The sequence below is a fragment of the Falco peregrinus genome, chromosome 8, assembly GCF_023634155.1.
Source record: "Falco peregrinus isolate bFalPer1 chromosome 8, bFalPer1.pri, whole genome shotgun sequence".
Classification (NCBI taxonomy): Eukaryota; Metazoa; Chordata; class Aves; order Falconiformes; family Falconidae; genus Falco; species Falco peregrinus.
In genome coordinates, this window is record NC_073728.1 from 48,915,271 (window position 1) to 48,939,990 (window position 24,720).

The 24,720-nt window shown below is 40.1% G+C and overlaps 1 protein-coding gene across 1 annotated transcript in view; it reads left to right on the forward strand.

Moving 5' to 3' along the window:
* Positions 1-24,720, forward strand: part of SLIT3 (slit guidance ligand 3) — a 531,529-nt gene that overhangs the window by 295,341 nt on the left and 211,468 nt on the right. Inside the window, exon 7 of the mRNA XM_027779712.2 lies at positions 3,845-3,916. Within this exon, the coding sequence (XP_027635513.1) occupies positions 3,845-3,916 (72 nt within the window). The remainder of the gene's footprint in view (positions 1-3,844; positions 3,917-24,720) is intronic.

Sequence of the window (24,720 nt, forward strand, 5' to 3'; positions counted from 1 at the left end):
AGGTCAGAGGAGGTAATTCAATCACGGGCGAGCTGCTGGGTTTCCCAGGCTGGGATCTCAGCTCACTGACATAACGGTGAGAGCCCTGCTGACAATGTCACCCAGCCCAAGTCCAGTGCTTTGTGTCTCATGCATGAGAGAGGTGGCATTTAACCCAAACTCCTTAACACAGATAAAAGTTAGGGGTCTAACTTTTATCTAACAACAAAAATGTGGAAGTTCAAAGTTTGGTGATGTCTGTTCATTCCTTGGCTTGTAGCTCTTACAATGTGCCATATGTATTGTGTTCACACAGTTCAGTTATTGTGGCTTCATTCATCCTGCAGCCCCTCTCAGATGCAGAGGCTCACTTTTGCTGCCTGAGAACCCTTATTTTCTTCCAAGGCAGTTAAATCATGTGGTAGTTATAGAAAAAGTCTGAGCTTAGTGCTGTATTCCTTCAAAAGGCAGGAGTGAGCAGGGATATTAAAAGTGACTTTGCCCATTTTAAAATTGTGTCTAAAATCAGAGTTTGTGTTGTCTGACCTTTCCCCACCGTTATGTTAGGCCATTACATGCATAACATCCTTTTCGTAATATTGAGGAGAAAAATATCTTCTAGAAAGGGTATGAATGCTGAAGAATAGAGATGGCATTTGGATCTGAATAAATGCTTTTGCTGGCTGAGACCATTGTTTAAATTTACCAGTAAGCCCGGCGCAGCTGATCCCTGTCTCTGGCGGCGGTGCCCGGGGTGTGCGTGCATGCCTCATCCAGAGGGCAGGGGTGAAGCAATGAGAGCAGCATCACATGCTCCTCAAGGAAATTTATGTGTCACCTCTGCTGAAATAGTAATGTGTTTTTTTTTCCTCTTTCTTTTTAAATTTGAATTTTGACTTTCTTTTCATATGATTAGTTTTATGCAAGTAAGATGTTCTTCCCGACAAATGTTAGGCCTCTCTGTTCTGTGTGTTAAAGAGTTGCATGCACAGCTCATCCACCTTGAGTATGTGATGTGGCTGCTAGCCCACATCCCAGGAATTTTATTTTGTCTTCACAGGTATAGAAATATGTGTTGAACACCTGTCTTTGCCTCTCTGTAAGGCTTTACATGAAGTTTTCTCAAGACTTCAAACTAACACGTTCACTTGGCAGGAAGATGTTGTTTAGACTTCGAGCGCAGATCTCACATCTTTGCTTAGCCGCTCGCCGCAGTGCTGTACGGATGCAACGAAACAGATTTTCTGTCTTTACACACAGAGAAATAAATGGGGAGGTGAAGGGTCTTAAAAACACTCACGCCTAATTTTAGGACAACTAACAGTTATATTCTTTTTGAGAAGAAATTCTCATGCTTAGGGTTAAACACAGATGTGAGTGCTTCGGCGTGGGAGACATGAGCTCTGTTACAGAGAAGCGTTAAACGTGTGGATGGCTCCCAGAGGCCGTACAGGTTTAGTTTATGGGGCACACAGAATCGGGGTGTAGCTTTAAAGAATATTCTCCTTATTTACGGACTGTCCTTCTAAGTGCATGCCTTCTGGGCGTCCAGAGGTTTCCCTTGCTGTGAGCCTGTGGATTAATCACACAGGCTAAAGCAGGTTGTTAGCGCTAGCATGACTGGACCTATGGAAATATGATTAAGATTGTCGTGATGCTTTTTCAACAAAAATCAATCTATAAGAGTAGCGTTTTTTAAAAAAGCCAATACATTGCCTATGAAGCCCTTTAATCAGAAGGCTTTGTGACTGGCACGCTGGGTTTATTTGGTTATTTTAGTGTATTTGGCAGAAAAATCGATATTATAGTATAACTAAAATAAAAATAGGGAATATAGTACTTCCCATAGAAGAGAGGCGATTCTCAAGTTGCATCTGCTTTCTCTTCATCATGCTAGCACATGCCAACTTTATGTTTAATAAAGCCAAGTGTAAAGTACGTAGTTGTGCAACCAGTGTTATATTTAACTCATTTTAAGTTTATTCCTCCTGAAATGCAGCATTCTTTCTGTTGCAGCAACAAGTTTTTAACAACCCACACAATTAAACAGGGATCTCAGGAGAAGCTACCCAGCACCCACTGGTCCTCCCAGCAGTCAAAAATACAGTTTTTAGCATCTTTGCTAGGTGATGGGAGAAATAGAGAGAACATAAATAAATACATATGAATATAGTTATATATGTAGGTGTATCTACTGTACCTAAACTCTTATGGTAGAGAAAAATCCATTTTGGATAATTTGCATCCCTGTATCTGTCAGTATAGGAGACATCACTGAAGTTTTGACAAATTCAGCATGTTCTCCAAAGTCATGAGAACTATGAGAAAACATTGCCGGGCTTTATACTTGCTAAGCTTCTTAGGAGTCCTTATAGTGTATCTGGGTTTTCATGTACTTTAAATGATAGGGAAAAAAAAAAAAAAGTTATGTTCATGGAGACTGGACTACATTGCAAAGGGTAGGTTTCCCATAGTTGTCAAATAGATATATTTTCAGTATGTTCAAAATTAGTAGATTTAACTCAATTTTTAAAGAGGGTGCATAAAGATTATATTTGCTTTGTCTGTACTTTATTATTGTATAACAAGAAATCTGTGACTAATGTCTATTCAGACCAAGAATGAGGTACAGCAAATAATTGGAAAGTTGGTAAAACTGTACAAGTACATGGGTGTAATATGTTTGCTATCTCTGCTTATGTATTATTTTTTAATACCAACCAGAAACTACAATGCAACCTTGGTATCTTTGTTCGTGATACTTTACACACACTGGTCAAATAGTCCTTGCCTCACCAAATCTAAAGTTTATGCTGTGCAAAGGACAGTATAATATAGAGTCAGGAGCCTGCATCTCTTTTTTTGTGAAATGCAGCTATTTTACTTATCCATGGGTAGGCACATAGTTTTATTTCCCTATGTGTAAAATCTAAGGGATCAGATGTCAGAAAATATAATCACTGAATTTTAAATTACAACTTACAACTTTAATTTTCTAAGCAAAAGAAACAGTGTAGCTGTAGTGGTGTATCCACATATATTGTAAAATATGTTTAAATTGTGCGTATGCAGGGAGACAAATGAGAGAACTCCACCATCCAAATATTAAATTACACGTTTTGAAACAAAATAGTGTTTTAAGTGTATGTGTGCATAATGCTTTCTGTCACTGGTTTGCCCTCCCTGATGCAGTTAGGCAGAATCTGTATTTAGTCAGAAATCTTTCAATAGAATGGGCTACCAGATGGGGCCAGTAACAATGCAGAGAGGCATCGAACCACCACAGACATTTGGTGCTTAGAATAATAAAAAGACTATAAAATTAGATTAGTGGAGTCTAATTTGGAATTGGTGTATTCCCTATGCACTCTCACAGCTCTTGGGCAGATAAAGCCTGGAGATTTAGTACTGTCAGGACAGAGGACTCCAACTTCCAGTAAAAGAAAAAGAGGCATTCTGGGAGGTCACGGAGGGCAGCACAGTGACCTCCAATGATTTACAGGCCTTTAGCTTAATGAAATTGTTTCAGTGACATGACGGTAAAAGCTCATAATGGATTGGATGCCCTAATGTAATGAAATTACTCCCTTCTGCCTTTAAAAAAAAAAAAAAAAAAAAAAAAAAAAGACGCAATTAATATTTACTGAGACCTGACAGGCTTCAGTGTGCGGTAGCGTGCAGCGCTGTCAGACAGCAGCGAGCGGAGCCGGAGCAGCGTGGCAGCCAGCAGCCCTGCGCCGGGTGGCGAGCAGGCGCTGCGAGGGGGTGGAGGGACACCTCGGGGACAGGGAAGCCCCCAACCTGGCACTCCGAGGCAGCTCTGCCCGTACCGGCCAGCCTTCATCCTCTCCCTTCCTTTCTGCAGGCAACTGGACAACAACCAGATCAGCTGCATTGAAGATGGAGCCTTCCGAGCCCTGCGCGACCTGGAGATCCTGTGAGTTGACTTGGTGCTGTGCTGGGGCGGCGGGGGGCGGCTCTCCCTGTGCTGCAGTGCTGGGTGAAGCCAGGGGCTTGGCACCCTCCCTTCCCACCTCAGACCCGTGGTGTAGGGAGCAAAGTGAAATTTCGCACTTCCCCCAGGCTGGGGTTACTGCTAATTAAACCACAATAGACGACTTCTCTGCTGCCGCTCCTGAGGAGCGGGGATATTGCCGTGCTCGCTGCTGCGCGGAACAGATGGGGTTCAGCAGCATGCAAAGTGCATCCGATGTGTGCTCTGCAGCCAGAAAGCTGGCCAGGTCTGCATAACGTTGAGTTGTGGATGGGTAACAGGTTTGTGGGGAGCAATATTACAAGATATCTGACCATCGCCCTAGACAAAAAGCTGTTTAAAAGGTGTTTGGTATGTAAGAGGGAGGAGAGACGGGCGTTTGGCAGGCTTGTTCAGTGCAGTCATTGGCTTTTGGGGAGGATCCTTCTCGGAGGGCTGAAATAACACCACGTTGTGCTCTTCATGTACCACAAACTTTACACATCGGCTGTTAAAGCTGCAGCGCAAACCAGAAAAAGAGGAAAAAAGGGTTTGACAGTGAAAACAGACTCTAACAGAGAAAAAGCACATTAGATTTAGAGCACCATCATTGTAATGTAAAATCCAATATTACCCAGAACTCCGCATCTGAGCAGATAATTTTCTTATTGCTAATAGTTACTTGGTCACTTAGACACCCTCTCTGGCATAGGTTTTGACCATATGTATTGATACAAAGCTTTCCCTGTTACTTGAAAGTTAATATTGCAAAGCAGAGTGTGTTAATACATCTGAAAGCACACGGTCCTGAACCAAAATGGAGAGGGAGCTGGTGGGGGGGGGCACCAGCCAGCAACATCTGACCTGGAGTTAATGCTGGTCCAGCACAGAAATAGTATACGCTTAAATCCAGCAGGGAAGGCCTGCTCAGAGTGCTGGAAAGCCTGCCCTTAAATTTCTGGGTAGGAAACAGCAAATGGTAGATGGTTAAAGCAAGTACCTGCCTCACACAGTCCGGGCACCTGAAATGCAGCAGAAGCAAGACATGGCTTTTGGCTTCTGAGAGCCGGCGAAGCAGTGGGCTTTGCGAACAGCGCTGTGCCGCGCGCCACGGTGGTTTTGAGTACACATGTGATAATACAGGGAATTCTTCCCCAGGGGATCTACCCACTATACGCTGATGCTCAAAGGAGCTTTGCCATCGGTTTCAGCAGAAGCGACTTCAGGTTTCTGAGGGACCTGGGGGGGTGGCGCTGCGTGTTTGCCTGTCACAGCCTGCTGCGCTACCTTTGGCCCCTCTCTCTCCCAGGCTGGGACGTTGATATTAATCAGATGGTGTGTGTTGTTCATATTGAGCTAACAGTAAGTATCTGCAGGGTTTCTTATCTAGGAATTTACGTTATCAAGAGTATTGCTTGAATCCTATATTAATAGCACTTTTCAGAAAAATTAATGTGTTGCCACTACAAAGTTTTACTTCTGTTTCAGATTGGAAAGTCTACTGTGTGGTGAAAGAAAGGAAGGAAAGAAAAAAATCATTAACTCCTATAAAAGTGACTTTTTTTTCTTTTTTTGGATGGACTGATTTTCCATATCCACAGAGAGTGAATCAGTCCTCCACGGACAGTAGTTTGTGCTATAACTTTCCCTAAAATAGGCTGGACAGTAAATGGAGCCTTTTTTGTAATATACTGAGTTCTGCAGGCTTTGAAAAAGTTCGTGGGAATGTATTCCTTCTCCCCAGGTTGTAGTAAAAGTTGAATTTACTTTATTTACCTCTTTGCTTTTAATTGGTTAATTCTATGCCAGTTATAGAGAAGATGGTAGGAGAAGAGGGGCATATATAAAATGCACCATGATCAGTTCTTTAATGCATTTTTAATTTTCAACACAGAAATACTGCTGCAAGAAAAATCAATCTTAAGTCTAAAAGATAAGAAAATACATTGATAGTATCTATTTCTAAAGGTATTTTTCTTGCAGTCACACAATGTGTTATATATACTTCCAGCCTAATCGGAATTTTTTCTAAGTTTTTCTTAAAAGAAAGTTTAAGCATTTACTTGCTCTATCAAAATAAATTTGCTTAACGCCCCAGAGAATATCATATCTTCAGCTGTAAAACAGTCTTAAATGTTAAAAAATAGAGTGATTTGAAACATCAAAGAATATTAAGTGAAATCAAATCTCATAGTTTCAAACCCACTATGTATTTTATGCAGATATATTTTAACCTGCAATGCAATATGTAGAAAATATTTAATTATTCTGGCAAAAATTAATCTAATGATCAGTGTGAACAGTTTGCAAGGATATCAAAAATGTATTTCTTCTTTATCTTACTGAAATCTTGCGAACTTTCTGGTATGAAACATTTACATTTCTGCATCTTTGCGCACCCGCCTGTCTACAGAATTCTAAATTCTGTAGATAACTCTGAGCAGAGACAAAATGCTTAGCATTACTCAAAAACAAAAGAAAAAAGAAAAAAGATAAAAAAAAGCATTTTCTTTAAAAGCACTTTGATTTCTGGATTGCACTTCATTCACCTGGAATTCAAAAAACCATGAGTGCAAGGAGCTTGGGGCTTTGGTAGATGTAGGAAGAGAAAGAAGTTGTGCGGTTATCCTTCAAAATGAAGAGCACTCCCTGGTCCACCTCACTTATTTCTCCTCCTTAATAAGCTGTTTTCATTCACTACTTTTCTTTTTCTGAGTTAGGAATACATTCCTGTACTAACAAATAGCACAGAGACAGAGGTGAAAACAAGACTGAAGTTTGTGACTGATTTCAGTACTTGACTTGGTGCAATGAGGTGCTGACTTCAGCTGAAGCTTGGATCAGACCAAGGCACTAGCTTTGGCTCCCAACACAAACGCTGTCTTTTGATCACTTTGTTTACGAGCTTCCATCTTTTGAATGTCCTCAAAAGTGTTCCTGGTCCTATGATCTGACCTGTGTAGACCATAATGCAGGTGTCAGGTGCTACTGATGACTGAGTTTTGGGTTAAAAAGCTGCAAAATTGTTGAGTATGAACTGCTTTGATGTGCCTTTTGTTGATTGTCTTTGCCCCTGCAGCAAGGTGAAAATAATGTCTGAGAAATGGCATGCAGAACTGACATGCTTGCTTACACATCCTTTCCTGGTAGTTTTGCACTGGGGCCGGTTTAGTTCATTTTTGTGTCAGATTTTCTGTATGGCTTCCCATAAAGGTTTTGGTTCTAACCTGTTGTTAAAATAGGGATTTTTCTTGTTGGCATACTTCCTTTCCCCCTTTTTGTAACATGATAAAGTATATTTCAGTTGGTTTGTTCTTGCATTCCAAGACACAAAAACGTATGTGCAGCCGCTGAAACAAAATGTAAAAGGGACATGTATTTGTAAAGTGGTGACAAAGGTTACTAAGTTACTTATGACCTGTTGGAACAGAAACGCACAGAAAAGTTGAAGGAAATTGGTGTGAAACTTTCATTAAGTGTCATTTTTAGTAGGAGAAGGTTTTCTGCTCTGCTTAATTTTTAGTTATGTCCTGTGGCCATAACTGGCGATAACAGTATTATTGAGAATATGTTAGTGTAGCTGTAAGCACACTGAAAGATTATTAAAAAAAAAAAAACTTCACAAAACAAAAGAAAAAAAAAAAAAAACCAACACCAAAGAAGTCTCCAAAATAATAATCCAGGATTCTTTATGATTTGTGGCAATATGATGCTCATATTCTTTGTAGCTTAGAAATGAGTCCATACCTTTATTTCCAAATGTCCAAAACTATGCAGTATAGGAGAAAAACTCTTTCAGAGCTCAGAATTTCACCTTCAGTCTCTTAGGATACACGAATAAAAGGAATTAATTTCAACAAGCTCAGTCAAACTGGATGAACTGGTAATACTGTGTGAATGAACGTGCGGTTGTCATTAGACTGGAAGTGCTGTACAATACTTGTGTCTTTAGGATCCATTTCTCAGTAAGATACAGAATTTAATTTAGCAAAACCCCCTATTAATTTATTTATTATTGTTTTGCCTCACTGGGGTGGCTCAAACTGTGCAGTGACATGGCAGTTGTGCCATGTGGACAGGATGGAAAGAATCACGAGGCACCGTTGGCAACTTACGTGTAGTGTTTTCCTTGTTCTATATTGTAAAAGCTGGGTTTCATCCTGCTTTGTAATGATAGCCAGAGGGAATGGAGCTTGAACACATTTTGTTCATTGCAGATTTTCTGTTAAAAAATATTCCCAAACCCAAATGATTTTATCCTACCGAGAGCTACATTTAGGAGGTCTGTGGATAGTATTCTATTAAAGAAGGCAAACGAGTTCTTACTGTACAGTGCTAAGATGGAATGAGTTTGGGTTTTGTTTGTTGTTAGTCTTGTTCATTGTGGCAGGTGTTTCACATAGTAATTCTGAGCCTGAAAATCCTATTTGCTGAGTTTCACCTGCTTTTTGAAATGAATGAGCACTGACTCTGCCATTGAGCCTGTAGCAACAAACGACACACGCAGGAACCCACCATTCAACTCTGGGTGCTTTAGTGTGAAAAATCATGGTAATTCACTCACAAGCAATACTGAAGAAGTGCAGGTATCGTCATGCAAATATTCACAGCAATTTTAAGTTGCAACTTCAATTCCAAATGAACCCTAAGACTGAATCTTCAAAAAAACAAAACAAAAAAAAAGTTGGTTTTTTTCAAATTGTAAAACATAAATGAAAACACACCACCCTTTCATCCCCGAAAACTTAAAATGAAAACAATAGGAGTCTTAGAAATTAAAATTGTTCTATCAGCATTTGTATATATAACCTTTTCTGTCCATACGTTTGTGCCTCACTCTTCCTGCTCCAAGACAAAAGCCCAGAGAATCAGAGAGCTGCCAGTGCCACGTGCTGGCTTCTCTCGAACTGGGATTTGGCACCGAGCTGTGTTCAGCAGGACACGGCATGGTCAGTTTGACCAGTTGCGGTCTGCACCCCCCAGCTCTTTGTACGTTATCTGAGACATCAAGTCATTGCAAGCATTTTACAAATGGAATACTGTTATTCATGCTTTCCTTTTTTCAATCCAGTATATTCCTGTTATAAAGGATTCAGTTTCACAAAAAAAAAAAAAAAAAAAAAAAAGAGTAATCTGCGCAATTTCTGATAGAGATGTCATGGATGAGTGTGCTTATAATACACTACCTTTTGTCCTAGCAAACTTTTAACAACTTTTCTCAACATGATTTTTTTATTATTATTATTTTTTGGTGCTGCAGCCAGGATTTAATTGTTCCTAGAGTTGTCTTCTGTATGCTGAACACTCAGTTATATAGTCAGTTTTACTTATTTGCAAAATGCTATTCTGGGCATGTCTTAACTAGATAGAAGATTTTTATTTGCATTCCCAACCTGGAGAGTCAGGGAGCGAAAGTCATGACATAATTCTAAATATATGAGATGTCATTTCTTAATGAAAGCCTGAAAATGCCACACGAATGTGATTTCCTTCTCTATTTTGCTGGAAATTATGATCAGTTGAGGCAATCAGGATCAAATTTGAACTCTGTAAATTGTGTTCCTATAACTGATACCAAAATACCTAAACACAATAATGAAAATTAGATTTCTATTTAAAATGTTGTGCATAGCTGGTTTACTTAGTCATACTTGAGTATGGTAACATTAAAATGATTGGGGTTTTTGGGGGTTTTTTGTTGGTTTTTTTTAACTCAAGGTTATATTTTAGCTCAAATGTATATAAAAATAAAATTAATTTAAAGCCTTTAGTTACTGTATCAGTCAGCATGTACATAATACGTGTTGTAGAAACAAAACTGAAGAGAGTAAGCAGTATATGAGTAATTGAAGTATCTACTAATTACATGAAATTAGGTGGAAAACAAGGAGTATGGCTTTACTAAAGAGTATCCTCAGTTTTCTGTGTCAGCCTTGCATCACAGACAATCAAGTTATGCTGGAGGAAGACCAAAAGTCAGGTTGGCAATTGAGAAATGGTGCACCCAGAGCACCGAGGTATCAGTGGACAAATGTTCATCTCGATTTTTCTTTACTCCATGACTTATTAGACTGTCCTGTAGTTTATAACCTTCCCATTCTTCCTGCCTCCTGTATTGCTGTAGGTCTTCAAGGGAAAGAGAAATGCTCCTGAAGACCTGGCTGGTTTTATTACAAGGTTTCTGTTATATACATTAGTTGGACATAAAATTACCTACAGCAATGCCTTTTTCTGGAGAACTTTTAGAAAGGTACTGCATCCTCAATGGACCCTAGTGAAATGAGATGCGTAATTAGCATAAAGGATTGATGGAGGAAAGATGAGGTGCTTTCATGGTTGCTTGATAAGAAATGGTTTTTGTTGCTGATACATGTCGGTGGGAGATCTGGTGTCATTGCTCAAGATATGGAAATGAAATCTGAGATAACCTCTGTTCTGTAACATTACAAAATGTGAGGTTTGAAGTACAGCAGAGTGAAAGGAACACTATCCAGATGGCACCGTGGTGACAGGCTTTATATCAAAGACCAGCTGAGATAAAATAAGAGCGGGCAAGAGAGGGCCTCTGAAAATCACTGATGCCTGTTACAGATGTAATGTAACTCTCTCTTTATGGGGAGAATATATTTGCATAAATTCATTGATCAATGATTTTGCTAATCCTGCAATATTTCAGGCATGTCCCAGCAAATTGATGAACGTTTCTATCAGTCCTCGGTGCGGATGCCTAATTATATTACATATTTAGAAAAGATGGATTTTTCCCTTCCTGGAGCATATGTAGCAGTTGAATGCTGTGCTCTTTCTCCTTTCCTGCTCCCATTAGGTTGAAGGGTTTTTTTTCCCTTTAAGAATAGCCTGGAGCCGTGCAGGCTGCAGAACTTGTCAAGATAAGAACAGTGCCAGGTTAGAATTATTAGTTTCATGAATCACTGACCAATATGCCTTTTGAGGAAGCCCACGTTTATGGCTTGTGTAGGTTAGTGCTGCAGTCACTGCTCTGAGAGACTCCAAAGTCAAAACTCCAGGAGACACAGATATCTGGCAAACCTTCTCTCCCATGATATTAATTGTTTCATTTGCATGCTCTGCTCATCTTGTGACCTGCCCTGCCTCTCCTTTGACTAATATAGTTTCTTTGTCAGTAATATAAAAGATGTAGAACAAGCATTTTGACTGTTGAAAGTCAAATGAATGTGAATGACTTAATCCAGAGGACACTCAACTGTATATTTAATGCAGACATGCGGCTCAACACCTTAGTCTTCATCTCAGCTTCTGGTTATGATTGGAAAAAAAACTCTTTGCAGATAAAGCTGAGGTGATGGCAGAGTTCTGAGGGGAAGTACCAAGTTCAAGGTAGATGAATAGTCATTTTATGCCATAATTTGCAATTTGCTGTTCTCCAGAGGAGCTGATGACAATACTACGGTAGCTGGATGTAATCCCCTTGGCATTAATAAGGCCTGTTTGGCTGGGGGAGGAAGCTGCATGCCTGTGTGGCACAGGTTTCCGTGATATCAATATCAAATACACCAGGACCTCCTCAGCCCTTCTGTGACACCAGCTGGGGCCCAAAACTGGTGGCGAGTGCGGGAACTCCTGCTTGTTCTGGGGTCAGTCATCACAACAAATGGATGATTTTAAAAGATGTTTCAAAACACATAACGGTTACCTTCTTTTTTTCTGTGTGCAATTAAAGGTATTGTTTATGACCTACAGGGGTATAAGCTGTCTTTTTCAGAGGCTGCTTTTGTCCTTCTGCTGTACTGGTAGGACAACACAGAGAAAAACTCTGTGTTGTAGCCAGGTTTTGTACAAGAGAAGACTGAAAAGCCTGTTTTCTCTGGAAAGAGAGAGTAAAATTATGATGGGAGCTTTGTGTACCAGAATTGTTGGTCCACTACTTCAAGCCTTGTGTCAGATATTTAGCCTTAAACTGCAGCTGCTGGGATCAGGGTACTGTGCATTACTTATTACTAGCATTATCCAATATTTTTAACTGGGGCAATAATATTGTATCTATAATAACCTAGAAATCAAAATAGTAATATGTAGATAGCTTGCGAGTGAAGTAGGTAATTACATCTGCACCTGAAAAAAATGCATAGGTAGAAGCTTCCTCTGACCTGCTGTTCACAAGGTTATGCATGTAATGTAAGTATGTATGTGTGTAAGTATATATGATGAAAAGAGCATGTATGTTATGGTTAAATCAGGGAAGACAATTTTTAAAAAAGTTAAAAAGAAAGGCATATGATTAGCATAAATTAGGCTTTCTTTGCATAGCGTATCCAGTTCTATGTTTAAGAAAAAAGAAAATTTAAAAGCTGCATTAAGGGTAGAAGTATGAAACAATTTTAAAGTTATTTGAAGCCAAACAACCACAATTTCTATGTTAATTTCATTATCATAAGTGAACCAATTTCATGTTAACTAGTTCAATGCTTTTGAAGCAGAATTACATTTCTTAAGTTTCTGTTTTGGGATGAATAATCTGAATGCCTTGTTTTAGTGTGTATGGGTGATGGATGGCCACGCTTAGGACATCTGCAGATCCTTAGAAACAAATTTTAAATGGCTGTAAGGTCATCCAGAAACCTCTGTTGTGATATACCATGTTGAGTATGTTAGAGATACCTCAGCAAACAGCTTGGTCAGTTGAAAGAGCATCAAATGAGGTGGCTACATGAAGCCATTGAAGCAAACAATGAACAGTAGTGGCATTAACTTTCAAAAATTGTGTGAATCCTTCTTCCTTTCCACAGTACTAGAGGACGTGAGATATCTATGGTTTGCAAGTGCCAGACTGTGGCTGAGATTGGGGTTTATTGAGGGTAGAATAGAAGAGAACATTGTGGAAAACCAGTTGATGGCTGTGATAAAGGGATGTAGGGGCATGCACTGAACAATTTGGGGTTTTTTTGTTCACCAGGTTGGTAGTTTAGGTTTGTTTTTGCGTGTTTTGCCATTAGAATCTGAGGTTGTATCCGTCACGGAAAGCGCTTTGTTGGGAGAAGGGACGGTGGGAAAGCAGCTCTTGTTCATGGCTTTCGGCTTTGGACTTGGCTAGTGATCGATAAATTGCCGCAATGCAGCATCTCTGCGACGACACTTGAAGGCCGCTGAGAAGCCCCCTTTGGTGCAAGAGGAGGCTGCGGGCTGGGCGGGCTCTGGGGAGGGGGTAGTCCACTCCGCAAGCACCCAAGCTTCTTACTGGCTCCTTGGGCAATTTCAGTGATGTCTTAAAAGGGTTGGGTCCATTTTATCTGCGAGACACCCTGTCTTCCCATCCACGGCTAGGGCGTTAGAAATCAGGTGAGGCACTTCAGCTAATACTTAGGCTGAAATAGTTAGGACAGACCGTCCACAATGGCAGTTACATTTTATTTTGTGTGCATGCAGATGTAACAGAGAAACAGCCATGTATGGAGAACGATTGACTCCTTTTATTTAGCTACTTCTTGCGCTTGTAGAATATTCCTGAACAGATCGTGAGTGCTTCGAATTTTTTTCTGTGTGTATTTTATTTTGCAATTTTTCACTCTGTGGACTGAACGCGAGTGAAACACTGTGAGTATTTGCTATTCCAATTGTTATGGTTTCTTAGCTGTATTGCATACGCATGCATCAATATAAGCAGGTATTGCTGCTTCTCATGGGCAGGTGGTGTTCGGGAGAAATTTAAAAATGGGAAAGGTAGGTGTTTTTAAACATGTTGACCTTTTCTTGTGTGATGTACACAAATGCTGTCTAATGTATTATTAAAAAAAAATCCTGATGGAAAGCAGGTCCCTTTCCAGCTTCACCAAGAAACATGTAATTGCCCTTGTCGAGGAACTAGGTGTTGTCTTTGTTCTTTCAAAACGTTTCTTTCCTCTGTAAATGTAACTTTTCCTTAACAACTGTTCATACATGCAAGTCTAAATTACAGAATGTGTTTATCACCCATTCTCTGTTTCATTAATATGGATTTATATTAGCCTATGTATTAGCCTTAATTTTCAGCATGTATGAATTGCAGGTAGGGGCATCACGTACTGTTAGAATATAAAGTCATTCCACAGGTATGGTCTGCGTCTCTTGCATTTTGGGGAGGTACTTCTGGCAGTAAAGGTGAAGTTCCCTCTTTAAAAGATTTGCTTCTATTCCTTCCTCTGCTGTCAAAAGCTGAGAATTGCCTTTGCGGTTCCGTGCCACACCAAGCCCGTTGTCATGTTGCTGGAGCTATGCAAGGTCTCTTCCCGCTGCCCTCTCCCAGTGGGAATGCCAGTGGCCTTGGGAGCTGAGGCGCAGCTGAGACACTGGGCGCCTGAAATCAGGGGAGGTCCTCTGGCAAGAGGAATAAGGGACATTATTTTGCCTGCACAGGACCTGGTAGCTCTGCTATTGGAGGGAAATGGAAACCAGGGGTTCTGGCAGCCCGATCTCCTTCGATGCCAATTGCCTGCCTCCTAAAAGGCTTTTGTAAAACCTTTTGTGCTGACACCTAGACGCTCAGGCTAAACTGCTGCCGGTGCCATTGCTATTCGTCATTATATTTCTACTTCTTAAGCAGCGGTCTGCAGCAGGCGTGGGGTTTGCCAGCTTGTCCCTCCTTTGGTCCCAGTGGCCAGCATGGGACTTGCAGGAATCCGCAGCCCTGCAGGCAGTGCCGCATTGCGGCAGTTGATGAAGTGGCACAATGACCGTCCCAAAGAGACTGAATATTGTCACATAGCCCCTTAACAATGGATGCACAAGTCCATTTTTTGTTACTTTCTCTAGCTCCGAAAAGACAACTTCTGTCTGCCATTTGGAATGACTTTTCTGTTCCTGGGTGTGTTACACTGACAAGTATGAAAAGGGTATGTTCCTTACGGTAGGGAAGTCTATCAAAATAGAGGCTTGAACCATATGGTTATAGCATTAAGCTTGTAGTGTATTCCTCAGTTTTGAGGAATGATACTTTTCCTTTATGATCCAAGTTTAATCTTTTTTTAGAATTTCTTTTGGTGGAGTTCTATAAGAAAACCACAGCACTCAGCTGACTGAGTGTTGAAACCTTTTACCTTGGAAATCTCCATCATGAAATGCCTTCAGCCTGAATAAATGGCAAAATTTGCTTGCTCCTTTCAAATTATAGAGTTGGACTGTGTTATTTGAATTGGATTATTTTTATAAGACTGCTTTACCGTCAGAAAGTACTAAGCAGAAACAACTGTTCGGGCAAGAACCTGGAAAACCGTTTTATTTTGCTGAAATACAGATGCATCAAACTTAAGGTTTGTATGATCTGACTCTGTCTTGTTGATTCTTTTTCATCCTTTCCATAAATACACTCCTGAAGGCTTTCAGGCCTCTGTATGCATCAAGAACCCAATCCAGTTTCCATTGATTTTGCAGGAGTAGCACAGAATCCATAAACTACAGTACGTGACACGCATGCATGCACTTGGGTAACACCAAAGCCATATTTAGTAAGAGACATCTCTGTATCACCTAAAAAAACCTCCAACCAAACAACAATAAAGTGTATCTATCTAAAAATTAATTTATAATAAAGTAATAATTATTAATTCAATTATATTAATTCGTAGAAGAAGAGATTTTCAAATGAATCTCCAAAACAAAATTTTGATTAGCTGAAACTGAATACAATTATATTTCTGATTGCTGTGGCTCCTGTGAAAATCTGCACCTAAATAAATAGATTGCAGGGGCTAGATTCACTCCCTGCTGAAGTCAGCAAGGGGATTTGCACAGACTTCAGTGGACATTACTCTAAGTATCATGATAACTGGACTTATTCCCAACGGTTCTATGCAATAATACCAGCCTTAGAAATTGGGTACCATAGAGAAACATCAAAACCACCCTGATGATGTAAAACATTTATTCAGTGTTTTCAGAAACACTCTTCTTTCTCTGAGTTCAAATACTTACAGATAATTATGGATGTAATTGGGACTTAGAGCCACAGCAGTCATTCCCAATACAGTGTACTGAAAATGTGTAGCCTTTGGGCAAAGACTTGAGAAAATTACTTGATTCAGAAAAAAGTAAAGGCAGTGTTTCTTGTGCCGTTCTTAAGTTTAGAAAAATAACTCAGTGGAGAATCCTTAATTTAAAAATAAAGCGGTAGCAGAATAATTTCAGCCTGCGTTCTTTTGTCATCGTGCCAATGCTTTTATAACTAAAATTTCCATTCAGGCTGAATTGAATTTGTATTTTCTGCCTAGAATTAAAATGTCATGTAAAAGATTTAAAAGCTGATTGAAATTTCTCTAAAAAGCTTTTCCAGCTCTCACTGAGCATAGGTGTTAGAAAGAATTGGAGGATGCAACTGGTACCTGTATTATGTACACCTAATAAAGGTGATTTGATTGTTTCACAAAATAGATATCTCTTTTTGTATATAAGAAGAGCAGCCTTTGTTAAAGGGGAAGCGGTAAGATGTTTCATGTAAGATCATGTGGATGACGTTCTTGACTTAATATCTAACAAAGTTCACACCGTAGATTAATTATGTACCCTTATTCACTGTATAAACTTTATTGTATTTTATTTTACCTTATCTTGGCTTAGCGCACCTTGTTTTATTTTATTCTATTATGTTATACTGTTTTCTACTTTATCTTGGTTTAGCATATTTTATTAATTTGCATGTTGGTGTAAGTAAATAGATTCAGGCATAATGATACGTATGTGCGCATACAACATAAATGCAGGGCTAAAGATAACACAAGAGAGCTTTGAGCATCAGTCACCAGACATAAAAGTCACCGGAGTCCCTAATTTTGCTCTCACTTGTGTACATATGACAATACAATCTTTGATTGTACAAGCCCCTACGATTTTTTTTTCTGGCCTCTTTTACTCATTTGCACTGATTCCTAGTCCCAATCTCTTTACCCAAACAGCTTGCCCAACCATTTTTTTAGCTGCGGGTCCTGTCTTTCCCTCTCCTGAGCTCCTGACCTCACCAGTCCCAGATGCCAGCCAAGGCACAGCCAGTCTCTAGGGAGAGCTAATGCAGCAATTACAGGATTTAAGTTAATATGCCCTAAAGTTATCACTATAGGGAAATGTGACAAAACAGCCTTTTTAAACAAAGAACTTGTTATTATAATAACCCAGTTTCCCCAAAGCCTGATGTTCTTGAAAGTAATCTCAGTCCTTGAAGGGAAAAAAAACCCTGTCATAAACATCTGGCCTTTATAATAAGCTTAAATAGTTAAAATCTGAATCTGACAGTTATGTGCAAATTAAAATCAGCCACAGAATGGGAAGAATCAGGCAATTGAAGGAGTAAACACTGCTGACAGTTCTGTGCATAATTCCATGCTAAGCTTATTTGTGGTTTTTTTTCGTACATTTCGAAGAAGAACATTTTCTTTCCTCTGTATCCTTGCAACTAGTCATATTTCTGATGTCAGCTTCCCAAGTTAACAGCACTAGAGCCTCTCATGTTGCTGTGGTGAGAACATTTGCAAACGACTAATACTAGAACAGAAACCACAAATTGGCAACTAGTTATTTTTATTTATTTCAGTGGATTTTACGTGTCACCTGGAGACTATTTAGAAGGTTATTTGCCTGGGCTAACATTGTGTTTAAAAATAGCGCTTGTATAGTGCCAACTCATTTTAGAGTTGGGTACAAATATTGAGACAAAAACCCAGCTGTTATTGCTTTTGCTGCTAATTTGAGGTGTCAGATCAGAGCTCTACTGCTGTATGTCAGTGAATAAGGCCCCTTGTGAGATCATTATGTTTTCTAACAGTTGAGAGTAATGGATTAATCAGTGCAGCATCAGTTGCTTTCATTATATGCCCACATGGTAGTTGTGGGCTTTAACTTAAACAGTCTGTGGGGAGATCAAAGAATTGAGTACAAGAGGCACTCAGGGCTCACCAGAACTCTGAAGAGATCCAGTTGAGTGTTGGACCTTGCCAAATGAGCAAATCTTGGATGCCTTGAAAGCCAAGGGTGAGGACAGTGCTCAGTGCTGAGGGATGGAGTGCCGAAGCCATTTTGTTTTTCCATCAGAGGCCATGAGAAGCAGTAAATATTTAATTTAATGCAAATTCTTTCTGACCTGTGTGAAAAATAGCTCGTAACAGCTATTGAAAATATAGCTTCTTTCACCCTACAATTTCAAAGTTAATTGCAAACATTAATTATGGCACTGTAAAACGTTCAAGTCTTGGTTTTATTACTAAAGATAGATGTAGATTCACTTTTTGGAATTGATGAAACGCCCCTTCTGTTAGTCATATTAGGTGGTACATAAGGGCTGGAAGGGGTCTGAAGTTGTCACCTACTTTCGTACCCAAGGGCAAGACCATCAAGTCCCATGCCACTCTTGCCAGGGATTCATTTAGTCTTTTTACTACAGGCTTCCGCTGCTGATGGCTGCACACCCCATAAAAGCTCTTTTTTGTATTTTTCCTGTTGTTATTTTAAGAAACATTTCCCCTATATCTAATCAAATTCCTCTTTCTGAAATTTAAACTGTTACTGCTTTGCTTAACCCTTGTGGAATACAAGAAACATAGAATTTGTTTTCCTTTTGCAATGGCATTTTATGTAGTTGGAGAGTGGTTTAAGAGTAAGTGATACAGATCTGCTAACACAGAGGCCTAAGGTTCTGCCTCTCTTAGTGTTAAATTTTGCTGCTAATGCAGACACCCAAATTCATGTTTCACTTCTAGTATTTCAGACAGATCCCAAGGTCCTCTTCTTCATGTGCATAAACTCTGATGGAGAGATGTCTAATCCTGCATGGATTGAACGGCTTCAGTCCATATGTACACTGTGAAAAGATTCCTTCAGGTATTTTTAGTTACCGACACTCCACTCTCCTCACAAAGCTTTGGGGTCTTGGAGAAGTTGTCGTTCTGTCAGGGCCAGACTGTTGTGTTCCCTTCTGAGCTCCACTGGCAAGTTGGGGTGAGCTGCTCATCTTTTCTTGCATCAGTTCACCCACTTCTGAACAGAAATAACATTATCAAGTAGACTATTTACATGAGAGGCTTAATGATGCTTGGAGATGCCTTGGTTAAGTCTTAATAAATTTTCCAGTCTCATTTACTGGATGTATAGTTGCACTGCGGATAGGAAGCCTGGAAACCATGGCAGTTGTAGGAGAAGCAGTAATCAGGGAGTATGACAGTAATTCACTCTTGGGAATGTTACAAGCCTGCAGATGCACCATTTGTAGCTATCCATTGCATGCACATAGATAATAATCTTGCATTAGGCCCAATTACATGGTGGTGTGGACACACAACACACGGATTACATACAGAGCCAACGAGCACACTGTGATGAAGCGGCAGCGTAATTGAAGGAGACAGAGGAAATGTTAGACTTGTTAGTGCTACCCGTGCTGCAGTGCCTGATGTGGCTGCTCCCCACCAGCCTGGCCTGTTTGCTTTTCTGCTCGGTTTCAAAGTCTCACTTCACAAAACTCACTCTCACAGAGTCAGGTAACTTGGCACCTTCTTTCTGCAGTGCGTTGAGCAAGTTTTGAGCAGGAAAAGGAAACGAACATCCTTGTTTAACTTGCAGTGAAGCCCATAGACTCATCAAAGTACGTGCTGCCGAATGAGGACTGTTGTTTGCAGGATTTCTGCTATCAGACTGGGTTCTGTCAGAAGCCTGTAATGCATCTCCATTGCCCAAAAGCAAAAGGTATTAAAACCCAGAAATAAAATAAATGAGCTGTTGCCTTTTCAGATCTTATTCTCCATTTACCTGTCAGTAAACATGTCTGAATATTTCTTTCTAACTGAGAATTTTGCAAATGCTGGAGTGTCCCATGATCAGACAAATGTGACACAAAAGCAGCCTGGTGTGCCTCAGAAAGCTGAATGGCTAGCACAGCAGACCTCTAGTAACTATGGTAGGTACTTACTAAGACTTGGGGAAAAGTGTTAATCCAAAAAAATATTGTACCATATTATTTCTCAATTTGATTAGCTGTTTGTGCTAATCAGCTGCAGAAATGGCATGTGAAAGAAAATCAGTCTCTGTTACCATCAAAAAACAAAGGGCATCTTCAGCATACGACATGTTCTCCCCTTCCCCTTTCATTTTAATCCATTCAGACTGTAAACAAGAAGCATCGCTGTGGGTATTGTGCTGATGCACAACTAGTAATGTATGCACATTATGAAAGTGCCTTGTACTTAGAAAAATGGACATTTGCATAGTGGTTTTCCTTTCACCATTGATAAAATAGGAAACTAACTTCTTTTAGGCTGGGATGTAGAAGGTGGTATTGCCATCAATTTTATGTGTTTAACAAAACCCTCAAAATTTCTATGTGTTTTTCCACTTGAAATGTGACTGGAAAACATTAAGACAGCTACTGTTTTACAATGTACTTCTTGAAGTACTATTTGAAGACATGAAATAGTTAATATTTCAGATAATTCTGTTGGGTTGTATAACTTTTTCTAACATCATTGCCAGAAGATCCTTTTGGTTCATGTCTAGCACTTAACTGGAACAGAGCAGGGAGATAAATTGTAATGAAAGTGTTATTATTTCAGATTAATAAGTCACCAGGCATTCTGATATTCATTATATGCTCTTAATTGTATCATTAATTGAATTCCAAGTAAGAGAAACAAAATCTCTGTGTACTCTGTAATTTACAGAACCGAGAGTGTTTCACTACTGATCTGACAGCCTGGGATTTCTGCTTTCTGAATTACTCCAAGGAACATGAAAGGCTGCTTAGAGTTCCTGAGTTTTTAAAATAAAATACTCGTATTCTTAGTAGTGTTCAAAATTTAAATCCTTTCCTTTTTTCCCCAAAGTGTCTTCCATAACAGTTGCATGATTTCTTCTAGCATTAGGAATATAATGGTGTTTTTTCTGCCTCTCATCTAGTCCTGAATACCTGTATTCCTATTTGAGAGGGTGGAGAAGGGGGTAAAGAATAGTGCATAGGTATTATTTAAAAACACACACACAACAGTAACTTCTACAGGTTAATGATTTTAATGTAGTTGCATTGAGTCTGGAATAACAACTCTCTGTCGGAGAACTACAGTGGTGAACATGAATTTGGAGCAAGTCAGAAGAGAATAGAAATGCAACTGCATGTAGTTAAATTTGCACAAGAAGTTTGAGGAAGGAGAAAAGTAACTGCTTTCAAATCGTGACAGGATTGCAGAACGAGCATTCTTTCCTTTAAAAAAAATATCAGATTAGTAGTGGCTATAAATCGGCTTTATTCTTCAGAAGGAAGAAAGCAGCTCCATGCGTGCCTCTAACCAGTTTGGGCAACCGGCAGAGCTGTGAGTTAGTAGAGCAGTTCCTCTGGGGTTGTAAATTGAAGGCAGTAGAACTATGACAGTTCATTCCAGTGGAGGATGTACCACCTCGAAGATTGCTGATCCCACGTTATGCATCTTCCAAGTAGTCCTTGGAGGATCCTTAGACCTGCTGCAGTCTGCTTCTGCTTAGCTTGCAAGATCTGATAAGGATCACAGCCCAAGGTGGGAAGTTTGCTGGTATAAATAATATTGTCTGTAACCTCAGTTTCCTGATTCAGCATTTTGGATGTGAATAGCTTGCAAGGAGAGGACTTCTAAATGAGAGGACAGTGCCTTTTCACAGGGGAAGGGTATATTGGGTTCTGGAAGAGGTGGGAGGTATAAGGCTGAGGAGAACCCAGCAGAATACAAGCTTCCCCATATGATGTTGGAGAGTCAGAATATTCTGGAAGTTTTCTGTTTCTCACAGTTTCATGGTGTTTCTGCATCTGTTTCTATGGATTTGGATCTTAGTTGGATCAAAATGAGTCTATGGCCTTGGAGCAGCTAGCAGACCACTGGAGCAGGATTTATTTAACACACTCTTTGTGTGTTAAAAATGCCACTGTATCATGTGCTTACCCCTTTCAGGACACATACTCTTAAAAAATCATTGCTGGGAAAGCTTCATACCTGTGACAGAAGGCTTTGCAGAATGCCTCTAGCACACAGCTCTACCTGAAAGTGTCCCCATTTGAAAACCAAAAAGTTCCTACTGTGGGAGCTGTGTGCTCTGCCCAGCCAGAGCAGCAGGGTTACATCCCTGCAGCTTCAACCGGGCTGTAAGACTGTCAATCAGTGCCCTTTGCAGTGTTTGCCCTTTTTTGTTCCAAAATAATTGCTGTTATCTTAGATGCTTTATTGCCTTCATGTCATGATGGTTAACATTTAAATATCAATGAAATAGTATGTTACTAAGTCATCTGCGCAACAGCCATCTGCTAGTTATCCCTGAAATTTGTGTTTAAGGAGTATATTAATTCAGCACCGATTCTTAGAAGGAGGGTTATATATTTTTGATGAATTATGGGAAACGTTTGCTTATTAGGGGCAAAACCTGAGCCGCACTCATCTGATACTTTGTGAGTAGAAATACTGTGCAATTGGAGTAATGCTTTGTCTGTTAAACAGAAATATTTTAAGAAGTTTAAAAATATTTTTGATTCATCAAATCAGACAGTTTTCCTCATCCAGGTGAAAAATTGCACTCTACCCTCAGTTAATGCAGAAGGAAGCTCCTTGTCACATCCTGTTCTGCCTGAATCCAATCCACATCCTTTTGAAATCAGTTGAAAGTCTCCCTGGAACTCCTATGGCTTCGTTTGGCTCCTGTAGTGCCATGTGTGACCTATACAGGCATCAGCTATTTTTGTCAGCTGGCTTTACATGTGGCTTTTATTCATCAGTGTATACCTAAAATCTTCCAACCAAGTGCATAGCTCATTTTTAGGTAACAGGCAATTGAGGTAGAGGGTGAATTATATTTTTACATTTACAGAAAAAAAAATGATGGTGCAATTAGAAATTCTATTTGTGAGCCTTGTTGGAACTTCCCAACATGCATGTGCAAATGCAGATAGCAAATAAATATAGATATTGAGGGCTGGGTGTGTTGATGTATGTATATGTATGCACCCTTGCAGGAGGTTTTGTTCACTTTCTGAAACTGTTGTGCATGCGTGTTTTTGCTAACTGTCCACAAAAGACTTCAGTGTGCATCACTGGCTAAATAAGGTGATCCAGCAGTAGCAGTTGTAGGACAGAGAGGTTCATTTTGCACCGTATAAACTACCACAGTGGGGCATTTGTGTTGTCATCATGACATCGGCAGGAATGCAAAGGTAGAGCTTTCCAGGCCTGCAGCTGTACAGCGATACTAATTGCGTTCACCTCCAGCGCAGAAGCCGCAGTAAGGCAGTGGCACGTGCAGGCTGTGATACACAGCTGATGAAATGACTGGGCTGATAGCTGTAAGACCTTGCCTTCAGGTTTACTTCTCAAGTTGACAGGATTTCCTTCTTCTTCTTAGCCAGTGAATTTATAATAGAATGTGTTTGAGTCTTTGTATATTGAGAAATTAAATACACAAATCTGTAATTTTGTACACCCATTGATTCCAATACTTAGCAATGTATTTCTTGTGCAATTTTTGGCAGCGTCAAATTTTCCAGAGGATGTGGAATGAACACTGTATTTTATACTATAAGCCATAAGGCACTGAGGCCTATAGCTCTTACCAGCCTGGTGTGTGAACATGTGACTTAACTGACATAGATCTCTGGCAACAGATCTCACATGCAGATTCCAGATTTCCAAAACTTTGCTTTTACTGACACAACTTGCTCTGCTGGCAGATTTGGAAAGGAAGAGTAATTTTGCTCTGTTGGTGTAGTTTGCTGCTATGGGTATGTCAGCTCCCAAGCTGGCTCCAGATCAAGAGTGCATCCGTCTGGTAGAGCACTGTGCTGAAATACCAGCTACCATCCTGCTAACGAAGTGGTCACGTTCCGTCTTGCTGGGATGCAGTGCAGCAGCAACAGCAACACGCTGCTGCCAGCATCAGAGCCTGCTCACACACCTCTCTGCAGCGTGGCTGTGTGCAGCCACGTTACTCTGCAAACTCCTGGCTTTGCCAGTATGCGTGTGTGTCTTCCTGCATGCCAGAAAAACAGTCTTAATAGGGTATAATCTAATTTAGCTTTAATCTGCTCATGTTGTAAATGATGGTTTTGCCAAGGGATTTCTAGGCAGAATTGTAAAAATGTTTTTAAACTGGCAGATGACCAAGAGGGCTGGTTAACTTCTGTAAAACTCTTTGAGAGCTTTTGATTAAAAGTTCTATGTAAATATGTAACATCGGAACAACTAAATAGTTTGGAGAAATGTAATGCGCCTTTAGCTTGCTTCAGCAGGTATTTTCTTCAACACATACACAAACATACAAAAGCACTGTCTCCTGCCAAAGTGGCCCTGTGGAGCGCTGGGCTCCTTGTATAAAGCAGCAGTTGCTCCATGCCATGGTGCTGTGGCCACCACGGGTTTCAAATGGCAGCTGCAGCCAGTGGTGGGACCGGCCACACCAGGACATGGAGTCATCACTGGCACCATCAATTCTCATGACAAACTGGGCTACTGTATTTGCAGGTTTGATGCACTTGGAGCACAGCAGTTATGCTCTGTCGGAGTGTTTTCCATTTCCTGTGCCATCTTGGTAAACTTTTTAGCTTCTAATTTGCTAGAGAGTCATTGATATAATTAGGAGCTACATAAATGGGAGCAGCACGCTCAGCTGATGATAATCGAGTCAGTTCATTTTTCATAAGAAGTGCTAAGGGGGTCCCTACCAGTAGCTAAGATCATATTCCCTTTAAGCTGTGCTTTGATGGAGCAGCAGAAATCCTTACATGCCTGGGTCATGACATGTTGTGTTATGGGCTGTTCCACTACCCATAAATT